Source organism: Mus caroli, chromosome 1 (assembly GCF_900094665.2).
Source record: "Mus caroli chromosome 1, CAROLI_EIJ_v1.1, whole genome shotgun sequence".
NCBI lineage: Eukaryota > Metazoa > Chordata > Mammalia > Rodentia > Muridae > Mus > Mus caroli.
The window spans coordinates 56,514,899-56,528,189 of record NC_034570.1 but is presented as its reverse complement, the minus strand read 5'-3'; the positions used below and the strand labels follow the sequence as shown (position 1 = coordinate 56,528,189).

General features: G+C 39.0%; 1 protein-coding gene across 1 annotated transcript in view; it reads right to left on the bottom strand.

Annotated features, from left to right (window-relative positions):
* The window catches only part of Pard3b (par-3 family cell polarity regulator beta), a 965,568-nt gene that overhangs the window by 150,306 nt on the left and 801,971 nt on the right, over nucleotides 1-13,291 (bottom strand). The window contains exon 20 of the mRNA XM_021162850.2: nucleotides 6,348-6,644. Coding sequence (XP_021018509.1) covers nucleotides 6,348-6,644 — 297 coding nt within the window. The remainder of the gene's footprint in view (nucleotides 1-6,347; nucleotides 6,645-13,291) is intronic.

The following is a 13,291-nucleotide window of genomic DNA, read 5'->3' as shown; positions in this document are numbered from 1 at the left end:
TTTCAAGTTTCTGCGTGGATTCCTGCCTTGACGTCCCTTCTAGATGGAAGCCGAAGAAAACTCTTACCATATTGTTTATTATAACAGTATAAAAATGACACTAACAAGAAAGCATAGAAGCTGAAGGGGTCTGCAGCCTTATAGGAGTCACAGCAATATGAACTAACCAGGACTCCCAGAGCGCATGTCTCTAGCTGCATATGTAGCAGAGTTTGTCCTAGTTGGCCATCAATGGGAGGAGAGGCCCTTGGTCTTGTGAAGATTCTATACCCTAGTATAAGGAAATGCCAGGGCCAGGAAGCAGGAGTGGGTGGGTTGGGGAGCAGGGGGAGGGTAGAGGAGATTTTTGGAGAGGAAACTAGGAAATGGGATAGCATTTGAAATGTAAATGAAGAAAATATCTAATAAAAAAGAAAGCATAGCAGCTTTAGATAAAAAGTATAACATAAGCTAGAAATTGACAAACGGTTTAGGTCACATTAATAAATATAAAAGGAATAAAAGATTAAGGCCAAGGAATACAAAATCCTTTGGCTTCTGATGCATCTGGAAGATAGTGTCCACTTGTGCACACCATGATTAACACAGTGATCATAAAGTCAATAGGCTTGAGTGTATCCAGGGAACAGACACCCAAAGAGCTATAGATGTAGATTACAAACCAGGACTAAAATAGCTGGAAGAGTTTATCCTCAAGAAATGATTGCCCAGTGATCCTAGGGCAATGTGCCATACCTTCTGTACCCTGGTATGTATATATATATATATATGTATATATATATATATATACCAGGTATTATATTATTATATATAACAGTATTACTATATATAATAATTATATATTATTTGTATAATTAAAAGGTAAATTGTTTTTAACCATCACAGCATTTGAGACATCATGGCATTAAGCCTCCATCTTGTAGAGAGGTGAGGATGCTCTTCATTGACCAATTTGTGGGATTTCAGGACCACACCTTAAATACAAATCCTCAACCAGCTCTTCCTCCTACAGCTGCCCCTTAATCTCTCTCCTGATGAGTTTGAATGCCTTACCCTGGTGACCAAGGCTCGGTCATCCTCCCTCACGTTTGCTCTTGAGCCTTCCTGTTTTATCTCTGGCTATTGACTCCTTTCTTTCTGGTCTGTCTAATGACCAATTTCTTAAACTGTGAATTACAACCACAGAAGAGGTCATAAATGAATATAAGGGTTGCAAAAAATTGCCAACAATATAAGGTCTCTGGATGCACCATGGCCACATAATTGATTTATGGTATTTTTTGGTAGCAGTCTCCCTTGAAGTATCCTAACCTTCACTGCAGCCTAGGCCCAGAACACATAACATAAACACTTTACCCTGCATGCATCATGTACAATGACCATGACACCTTGGCTCAGATTTGAGACTACTGTATGTTAAAGAGTTTAATATTTTTACTGTACCTCTGTGACTATTGGAAACTAAAACTTCTATTGTTTTCCTATCCTCAGTTCTCAGTATGCAAATATCAAATTCATGTATCTTTCAACCAGACTTTGTTAGAATGTTTGATTTGAAAAATTGATGTTAGAGTTGCTGACTTGAATTTCACTGAAAAAAAAAATCATTACATGAATTCTAGCCTGTGATGAGCACAGAATTTCCAACGGTTTTGAAAGGGGCCCTAAGCATACTTCTGTCATTTTATATTATGCATTTATGTGAAGTGGTATTCTCAGCATTGACAATTATAAAATCAAAGTATTGATCAACTCTGAAAAACATGGAAGATGCTTTATGTCCTACAGTATCAAATATTCAGCCAAGATTTAAATCTTTATGTAAAATAAACAAGCATACATCCCATTAGCATGCAAATCTGCTTCCATTTATAATGCCTGGTAATATTACACGTAAAGAATCGTCTTAAAATAAATTAATTTATAGCACATTACTAGCAAGTATTTTATTATTATTACTTACATACTTTGGGGTTGCATAAAAATCTTGGGTGGGAAAGAGTTGTGGGTGGAGTTTACAAAGCCCTGCCCTCACCTGCCACACTTCCTCTCACTTTGACCTTCACCTATGTTTCACCCCAACCACTAACCCAACAGTTCCGCTACAGTAACTACCACGTACCAACCACTGTCTTCTACATATCTCATAATGTATAGCAACCCCTGATGAGGGGGATATACCATTTTCTCTCATTCCCTACTGAACTTAGGACTGACTACCAGTCCTGGCCCTTGGCAGATGCTCCATAAGTATTTGTTGCATTGCTTGCATGAAGATGCAGCATGGCATTTTGGGAAAGTTATTTTTTCTGAAGGCTGTGTAGTGGAAGAGAATTGGACCCAGATCAGCCCCCACACCAGAAGTCATGGTTTAACATGCCATTAATATGTGTTAAGACCCCAAGCTAAGCCACCTTACCTGCATACTGTACAAGAAGGAAGAAAGTGCGTCTATGTAACAGGTTGGGTTAGGGGAAAGAAAGGTATAGAGAGGTCTAGAATGATGTCCCAATATTGGGCAAGTTACTCACATTCTCTGAGCTTATTTTCTACAACATTGTTATAAGGGGACATTGTTAGTTTGGAATCACCATTTTAGATGTGACTTCAAAGACACAGTCTTTCCCATCCAATAACCCTCTCATTACCTCTAGGCTCACTCTCTACATTCTTACCACCAAAGCAATTCCTATTATCAGTTCTCCTCTGCTCCTTATAAGTCACTGACTCTATCCTCTCTAAGTTACCAATGACCTTTTAGTGGCTACAGTTTCTTGACAGGCTTTAGTCTCTCCATCTCTGTGGACACCGTTATGATACCGGCTACAGGATCTTGACATATATCAGTCTCCACTGCACATATGTCATCACTCAGATTTCTGGAGCCCACATTGGACAGCTGCAGGACACTTGTCATCAGTTACTATCAGCCAATTAAGTATCAACATGAGATGTGACACAGTGACTCCAGTGTGCCGTGCAGTCTCACTTCCTGCCACTTTCCTTCCTGCTTACATGCATATTCTGGGTATTTCTCAACTTCCTCAAATGCATGCTCTTTCTAGCAACTTGACCTTCTTACATAACTATTTTGTAAGGGAAAAGAGGTATCTTATTGTACCTAATCAATGTTTAAGGAGCCTTCCAGAGCCAGCTCCACTCTCACCTGCTTTAGGAGGCCTTTTAGGTGTAGCCTAAACAAGGGAAAGAAGCTTTCACTTCTAATTACAGAGTATTACAATTCTCCGTTTCCACATGTCGTGGGTTTCTATTGATTAGAAAAGGAATTCCTCTAATCCTTATGAACATGTCAGGATCACCCTCCCATCTTCCCTAGAACTTTCTAGAGTATATATAATATAGTAGATGCCAAATAAATGCTTACTGAATGAAGACAGCTTGATCAGATGACTAGATAAGTGATATGCCCTTCACTTTAAAATATGGTAGGTTTAGAACTCAGAATGTCCAGAATTTCACAGATACAGAAGAGTACAAGTGGTCATAGCAGTAACCATGATGATAATAGCTATCATTATCTAGTGTTTACTGTGCATCAAGGCAAAAATTGCTTGCTTTAAGACTTTAAGGAAAAGGAACAGTGCAGTCTTTAAATATAATTAAAGATAAGAGCAGAATCAAGACAATTCTGGGTAAAAAGAGTTACTCTTTGATCTGTTATCTAAAAATTTAACAGCTGTCTAAAACTCGCAGAAGGCAGATTTGGAGCATTTATTAACACAAGGAGGCAAAAGATATGTGAGCTGGGCAGTAAATAAATAATTTTTTGGCAGCATTTTATAGTGGCTGTCTTTAACATTATCCAACGAGATTTCTTTCCTGGTCTACCTACATGGGTAAAATTAACTTAAAATACCATATATATGTATGTCACGGTTTAGATCTAAAAATTCCCTCTATTGATTCAGTATTGAAGGCTTGGTCCCAGTACAGCTGTGTTTATAGCTAGGGCCACAGAGAGATGGCAACTTTGTCAGTGGGTTCATCTGTTGATAAGGTCATAGCTACTCAAAAGTAAAGTCAAGTCTGAGGAAGTAAGTGTCTGAGGGGAGCATTTGCTATTCTTCCCCTCTCTGTGACCAAATACCTGACAAAAAGCAACTTAAGTAGGTGAGAGTTATTTTGGCTCACAGTTTGAGGGTGCAGTCTATTATGATGGAGACATCATGACGGCAGAAATTGAAGCAGCAGTCTCATTATCAGGAAGCAAGCTGAGAGAAATTCTATTGTTCAGCTTGCCTCCCTTTTTATTCAGTATGGAATTCTGGCCCATGAAATACTTGATGCCTACTTCATGATGATAACCCAATGTAGAAGCTTCCTCATAGATATGCCCAGATTTGAGACCCTGTCAATTTCACAATCAATATTAGCCAAAGGGCATGGTTTTGAAGGGTTAATGATGTCCCTGGTCCTTTCCATGTGACCTTCTATGCTTTCTGCTGTCATTGGATGAGTAGTTCTCCCCAAATACATTCTCCCCGTCATGATGTGGAGCAGAAACAGCTGGGCTGAGCAGCTATAGATGGCTTGGACTGAGACCTGGAAAACTGTACAGACTTAAAGATTTCTTCTTCTTGAGTTGTTAATTTCCTGGATTTTGTTACAGAGATAGGAATTAGAACAATCCTAGGGCTTAAAAAATATGGGTAAAATAAACTTTGGGTGACAAATCTTTTAGGCATGACGAGTTCTGGTTGTCTAGTATTCTTGGAGATCAAGAATACATATTAACACACCAGGAAATAAAAGGGCACAGGAAAAAGAAAGCCTGTTTCTGTGGTTTAACTCAGCTTGTGGGTTTGCTACAAATTTCTTTTTGCAGAATAGTTCACATTTATTCCCATGGAATTAACACTGGGACATACCAGCTTGGGAAGGTCTGAGAAATATAGTCTTGGGTGCTGGTGTTCGATCAGACATATGCTAAGAGTATTGCTATAAAGCCCTTTCTGACTTAGAGAAAGGAAGATTGACTATGCTTTAGCCTAGAATAGACTCAAGTATAGTATTATTATTTACATGATAAAATTCAACCCTATGTGAAGGCTGGAGAGAAAAAGGCCAACTCTTAATCAATCCTTGGAATTAGCAATTTACTTATGATGGCCATATCACACAGTCATAGGAATTTATATTTTCATTTTGTCCTAACGAAAAACTTGACCATCTTTCTTTAATATTATCAACCTGGAAGCTTGACAGTAAGGATTAAAAATTGCTCCTCGCTTCCCACTTGGTTATTGGAAAGGCTCTGAAAGGTAATCAGTCTTGTGAAGCTCCACTTTACAGTCTGCATAAAAATGCCATGATTTCCCTTCCTCTCCCCAACCTAATTGAAAGTGCATAATATCACCCAGCTGGGGAAATGTGTAAACGGTAAACATATGCAATATATCATGCTATCACACAGACGCTGGCTACTGCTAGGGACCGGGTGCTTGTCAGAACCCTAAGAAATCGGGAGGATGAGTCTTTTTCTTTCATCTAGAATGAGAGCTTCTCACACCTTCGTCCTCACCTCCTCTCCCCAGATTCCAAGCAGAAGCAATCAGGTTGGAGCCAAGTCCATCCACCCACTCCTGGAATGTGGGACTCCAAGGTCACCTAATCACACATTTGGAGTCGCAGTCCCTCCCTACAAAGCTCCCTTGGACCAGCCTTTCCCAAGACAGGGCATTTTTCTTTTGGCAAGAGGTGGGGTTGGAATTATCCTGTTCCTTACTTCCTTCAGACAGATGCTCCCAATATTTTGTTCCCTTGCTGCTAAAGCTACAGGTCACCTCCTATCTTCCTCTACTTCATCAAACTCCTAGGACCAAGATTACCCCATTTTCTTCCCCTGCTCATCAGTGAATAGCTAGGCAGTTTAGTTTGCCCTATCTTATTTGTCTCTATAGCTGTCTATAGTCCTACTTCAATTACACCCATTCAGAAGCCATTTTCCCTTTTCTGACTCTGTATCTCCAGGTTCCATGCCATCTTCTTGAATAAGTGTCTTACAATAGGGATCTTAGGACAAAAGACAATATTCCTTCAAAGCTTTCATTAGTTCTCCGCCACTGTATTCCTGCAAAAATTGTTCCCTATTGTCTCATGTGCTGTACTGTCACCATCCATTCATGTCACCTTATAACCGGCCATTGTTTTATTTTTGATGACTGATACCTTACTGGTAGGTCAAAGTGCAACACTTGTCTAGGGCACCATGTCACCGTGGTTTTAATAGATTGAGGGATGGATATGTTTTTATCTGCTTCAGCAGTAGAGATGATTTGAAACTTACTGAATTAAAACTGCATTCATCTTTCACTCAGTTATATTACCTGTCAGCTAGGGCTGGTGGATGATATGGCTTGTTGACCTTGGCATAGAGACCCTCTAAGTGGTCTGGAGACAGTGGACGCCCATCCCGAGGGTAAGCAAGTGGTCCAGCTCGAAGGGGAGATGGAGATCTAAAGACATTTGCTGATGCACATGGTTCCCGAAAGTGGTTCACTCTGGCATAATTGGGGTCCATTTCGTCATCGTCCATATCGTGCATTGGTCCAGTCACTGCCGTGGCATAATCAACAAGGCCTCTTGCTTGCTTTTCCCTTAGCTCCTGATGTTTTGCTCCAATCCTGAAAAATATAGAAAAGACAGCATAAACTAATGTGAATTTCCTATGCTGATCTGATGAAGTAGTCTCCTGAATCTGTGTTAACTCTTGCTAGCCACTTAGCTGTCACTCCCTGTTTCCTCAGGATCATACCATGCTGAAATGCCAACAGCATAAGAGGATTAATTTTAAATCCATGACCTTTATTTGTCACAGAGTCTTCACTTTGATAGCAATGCTATAGGTATTTTGACATAATGCTTACTGATGATTGGGAGGATAGCAGTCCCTCCCTACAAAGCAGCTGTGCTTGTGGCAATAGTACACCCCAAATGAGATATACCATGAGAGTCTTTCTTGGGACAAGGCTGCATGGGAAAGAGCCCACCAGAGTCTTATACTTTATTTTGACTTCACTCTTTAGTACTCCAGAGTTTCAGTGTACTGTTCCAAAAAAAATTCAAAAAATAATTTAAGTATGAAGAAGAAATATAGAAAAAGTCTGGTCACTAAAACCAGTAGAATTCAGGGTAATTTATAAGAGACTCCAAATATTTTTGTTGTTGTTGTTGTTACATAAATGGGGATCATTGTGCTTCATTGTACAAGGGCTTGGCAGAGTAAAATAATGAAGAAATTAATAGGCTTGTGACAGAGATGAATTGGCACATATAAATGGATTAAACTCCATTACTAGCAAAACTCCATAGCCAAATCTTTAAGTGATAGTACAAAATGTTACTGCTAGGCAGTGGCAATATGTAGACACCCTGGGGATGCATCAGATAATATATTTAGGTAGATTCTATACCCACCTGGATTCTTAGAATTTATCCAGAAAGCATTAACTTGGTTCTCTTCAATCCCACTATTTCACTAATATATAAAGCTCACAAGGATGTTCTATTGGACAGTGGTAGTGTGGGTGGTTTCAGGAGACCCTTGAACCTTTTAACCTTGAGAACATAAGACATAAATTGGATGGGAAGAGATATTAAGATGATCCTGACTCAGGTATCCAAAGCTATGATTAAGGAAGAATGGATTGGAAGCTGAAGTCCAGGACTCAGAAAAGACAGGAGAGCTATGGCTAGCAGTGAAAGCTCTGTGTTTGCCTGGAGACACAAATAGAAGGCCCAGATCAGTTATAAACAAAACAGAAAGTCTCCCAGCAACGTCTCTTCAAACAAAAACAGTTGTTTTTTGAACGTGGCAGCTATTTTCATTTTCTAAACATCAAACCCTTTGTCAAACTCTTTAGAAGCCATGATCTTTCAAAGTTCTTATTTTTTTCCCTTGTGACAAACACTGTCCTAGCATTTGTATTTTAGGTCTGTGGTTTTTATTTATTTATTTTGTCAGTAGAAAGGTGAAGAAATTGAGCAAGAGAAAGAAAAAGTAACAAAATAAGACAGTTAGAAGGTGGTATAAAATAAGGAAGCAGCATCTCTGGGTCAAAACAGACGAAAATAAATGTCAGGATACATTATTGTGTATCTGTTTGACTAGGCTAAAAATGTACCTGACATATAAATAATTGGAAGGGTTTATATTTTTGCAAAAGGCAGTTTGAGTCCTTAAGGAATTCTGAATTAAGATGAAAAGAAGATCACACAGTAGGACAACTAACTATTAAGGGCCCGTCCCCTGTCAATGCAAGTTAGTCTCAGATTCATGGATGCTTATTTGAATGATTTTTTTATAAAGAAGATCACTGAAATTTGAGACTCAGCCTAAAATGGGGAGTATGTTAAGATTTATCCTTTTTTTTCAAGGGATGGCACAGATGGTTTATCAGAGAACGTTTCCTGTACTACAAGGATAGGGATGGATTTCCATTGTAAATAAGGCAAAATGGCATCAGGGAAAGTCAGAGGGTGGGACTGTAAGTTTCCTCTCTTCCTCTCCCTCATGAGTGAGATGCCTTGAGAGAAATCAGTTAGTAGATAAATGAATACCTCCTAGCTGCCACATGGGACTACACTTGTGTATTATCTGAAGGGAAATCTCCAAGCCTGGGTTTTCTAAAATAAAGTAGAACACTGGAATCTGTGTTTTGTATTTCATCTCCTCATTCTTTGAAGTTTTCTCATTAATTAAGCTCGCTAAGAGTGTAGAGAGTTTAGATGAAAAAGTTGTCTGTGTGTGCCAAGCAGTGTTGGATCTTGTATTTTTCTCTGCTAAAACAAAACAAAACAAAATTTTTCCTCTATCTTCTCCTCACTACTGAGGGTTGCAGTAACTAATTTCATATTAATCACTCAGTAGGTGAAATAGTAATTTCTCTGTACTCTCATTATTATGCCATATATCAGGGTCCCTCCATGTGGGGGAGGACAAGGTAGTCTTAGAAATGGGGTGCATAGAAGATGAAGAGACTCTCAAGATAGTGTCAAAGAAAAATATTTCATTTGTCTTGCTCTGATCCACCTCCACCCGTGCAGTTTGAAAATTCTAATTGTTTCTACCAGGGGGCCTTCTGACCACTGGAAACTCAACCTGTTAAAACTTCTGATTTCCAGGATGGCCTAACAAACTTTTCAGGACATAGTATCACTTGCTTCCCCATGCTGCTGAGCATACTACCTTTGAATTACCGCAACCTCTCTTTTCTCTCTTTGAAAATAGCAGTGTCTCCTCTCTCTGTTCTATTTCTTGGATGTCCCTTTTTATTTCCATTTCCTTGGCCACAGTGTATAATATTTATATTTCTATTGCTTAGATCTGCTGCCTAATATGGTAGCCATTTGCTGTGTGTGGCCCTATAAATTTAAATTTGAATTAATTGAAATAAAAATAAAACAGGTTTTTTTTTTCAGTAGTATACATGTATTCAAGTGATTAATAGCTACATGTAGCCAGTGGCTTCTGTTCTGACAATGAAGATGTGGACAAATTCCACAACTCCAGAAAGTTTTATTGAAGTACATTATTCAGATTTATTCAAAGAGATTTCAGTATGTTGCCATAACCCACTTGTCTTAGGGTTTTACTACTGTGATAAAACTCCATGACCCAAAGCAATTTAGGGAGAAAACGTTTTTTGTTTTTTGGTTTTTTTGTTAGTTGTTTGTTATGTTACGTTATGTTATGTTATGTTATGTTATGTTATGTTATTTATTTAACAGCTTACAGCCTGTCATCTAGGGAAATTGAGGCAGGGACCTAGACGCAGGAACTGAAGCAGAGGCCATAGGGAGAGTGTCGCTTATTGGCTACCTCTTCTTGGCTTGCTCATTTTACATTCTTATAGTATCTAAGACCATTTAAGAAAATGGATCCTGGATTTGCCCACAGGCCAACTGGTGGGGGCATTTTCTTAATTAAGATTTCCTCTTCCAAAATAACTCTAGTTTTTTTTTTTTTTTTTTTTTTGTCAAGGTAACATAAAACCCCAAAAGGCTGCTACAACAGTGTCCTTCTGTCTTTCCACTGCATTCTCAGTCAGACCAGCAGATCTCTGACTGATGGATTATAATAAATGACTAAGTGAGAGTATGGCAAGCGCACTATTCTCATTGAAACATCACATGATCAAGGAGTGGGGAAGACAGTGGCATTAGAAATGGCTACAATCCTATGGACTGCAATGAAGTTGAGACTCAGCCTAAAACAGGGATTATGCCAAGAGTTAATCCATGCTTAAAATTCCAGCTGGGCACATATTTCCCTGAAGTAAGGAAGAAAGTCTGAGAGAGCATAGTCAGCATGACTTTACTTGGTAAAAGAGATTCTGAGGATACAAAAGGACCCTGGGATTAAGGATACATTCTTATGAAGACCCAACTTGAGAATGGGGAATCACGGTTGGGAGGGCTGAATGCCCTGTGAGTCGACTCCTGTCTATGAGGAAATTTCATGGAGACAAAGTAGGGAGAAAAAGAGAAGGAAGGTGAAAGAGTAAATGTAGAGTCATCAGAACCAAAGCAAGCACCGAGGCTAGCTCATCTAGGAGCAGGTTCGTCTGCTGAAAGGATAACATGCTCCTCCTCCTCTCGCCCCACCCAGATTGAAGATCTTAGAAAATAAACTCCCGGGACAATTAAACAGCAATGTGGGAAAGGAAGTTATTTTAGGAAAACACATAGAATTGAAGCTGACCTTATAATATTCTTATGTTGCTTAAAATGATAATTTAATATACATTCCAATTTAAATTTCAAGCATTTGTAGGACATGAAATATATTTAATTAGTCACATAAATAGTTCTTCCAGCAAAGATCCACCCCTAAAATGTTTTGTAGCCTTCCAAAACAGCCATCAACATTCTCAGCATAGTGGTATTCCTATTCTAAGAGGAAATTAGATATTAGTGGATGTGTGTGCATATGAGATACTGGGAAATTACCCACTCACGCCTGCGTGGAATTGCCTGGCAGGATATATAAAATAGTCACAATGTGCTTATTTCTAGAAATGCACCTTAATGCTGCCTTTTCATGTTATGTGTATTAGAATTTATATTTATTATTTATAACTTAATTACTTTGAATATAAAAATGTGTATAACCACTAAGTTACAATACATCAAAACTTAAAACTAAAAACAAGAGAATACTTTCTGCATCCGTGGGCCCTGTTTATTTTTGCAAAATGTACATTTTTGTGAATTTCCCCTGTCAGCTCAATTAGGACAAATTAGTATTGGCTGAAGTTGTGTTTGGTTCCTTCAGCTCAACTACTTCTACCAGGAGTTCTCAATCTCCAGCTGTCAGAGACTGAACTCTACTATCTGCTAGTAGAGGACTACACTTGTCAATCATAGTCCTACAGTGGCCTCCATGTAGAAATCTTGTCTTTGACATGTAGGTTTGGTGAACTCTGCAGTTATGTGAATTATCATACGGTTACAAAGTTCATTAATGCATCAATTCTGTGTAGATTTCTGTACATTTGTTTCATTATAAAAGTTCAAGGTTATGAATAAACAAGCATAAGAACATTTACCCGGCCAAATTTTGTGAGCATTTCTATTATATAAGCCTTGTGGCATCTTGCTCAGGATGGCTACTAAATGGCTTCCTTTTGTAGAGGAGTGGTGGGTAGATTGAACAAACTAGTCTGCTTCCATGTGTTGTGTTTATACACTAGCATGCCCTTTGTTCTTCCTGGAGGACATCACCCTGTTTCCACATGTTGGAATAAGACTGTAAAAGCAAAACAGAATGAACACCATCTATTGGTTCATTCTTGACACTCCACCTCCTAACTGGGTTACAGACCACCTCAGTGGATCCGAAGGGTTCCTCTTGTGCTAATTCTGGTCTGTTTATGCATTCAGTATCTGTTGTGATTATACTATGTGTTAGAAAGAAGAACAGAGCCAATGTGGTCCCTGGTTCACCTACAGGGGAGATGTAGCATAAGTGACTATGATTCAGTAGCAAAGAAAGCTACTGTGTATACATGGGGCAAAACCTGTCATTCCTTGTGGTGAAGGGAAGAATTATATGGGCAGGACCATGTGGCCTGAGTTTTGAGGAAACTTGATATAAATTATGGAAGTTAGGTGAGGTACTTTAAATGGAGAATCACATATGAATGGGCAAAGATGTGTAGTATTTACTCAATATTTGGATACAAATGTGATGTGGAAACTTACTTTTCTGAGCTATTGCTCTCTACAAAATGAAAGGGTGTGGGAAAATAAGATTTCTCTAACATGTGCTTTAACATTTTAAAAAAATGTTGGTAAACTTAAATATTCTTAATTTTTATTTTATCATTTTATTTTTTTTATAAAATGAAACAAAGATACAGACATTTTAGAAAACAAAGCCTCAGATAAAACATTCTTATAGAGCATCCGTATTTGTAAGTAATACAGAAGTTGTCCTTATTAATTCATTTTCTGTCAGTAGAGAAGAGAGGCCAACATAGCTCTGGGTTGAGGTGCTCTACATCTAAGTGCATGTCCCCTGTTTTGAGGTAGGGTCCCTTGGCTGCATCATTTCAAGCAATGGTGGTAGGAACATGTGCCAGAGAGACCACATACAGAAATGGGAGGCCAGAACGGCTGGGGTTCCACAATTTTTTCTAAGGCCATGACCCCATATTACTTAGGGACTTATTCCCATTAGGATCTACCATACCATGCTATCATGCTGAGGAGCAGATGTCCAACACACGAAGTCTTGAGAGATGCACTCAACTATGAGCAAACAGCAGGCTCTGTGTGCTTACACCTCGCCATAGCCACAACTATAGCACTTCTGCATCTCCTGTCTTCCACTGGAAGAATCCTACTATTTAAGAAGCAGGTGAGAAAAGCTAAGTGTCCCTTGACATGGCTGGCTTCATGCTGCCCCTCTATTGCCTACATTGTAAAGGCTCATTCTGTCTGATTCTTATTTGATCTTACCTTCGCAAATGACTTAGGTAGTTTCCACTCCCTTAATGAGACACCATGAGCTAAGAAGCCAATAGAACAAAGGGTTTATTGGGGGCTCATTTAGAGTTTCAGAGGCTTGGTCCATGGGGAGCACATTGGCAGGCAGGCAGACTTGATAGAGCAATAGTTGGGAGCTTACATATCGAAACAACACTCATGAGACCAAGAGATGTGAGAGAGAGAGAGAGAGAGAGAGAGAGAGAGAGAGAGAGAGAGAGCTAACTAGGGATAGCGTGGCTTCTGACATCCCTCCTCCAACAAGGCAACACCTGCTAGT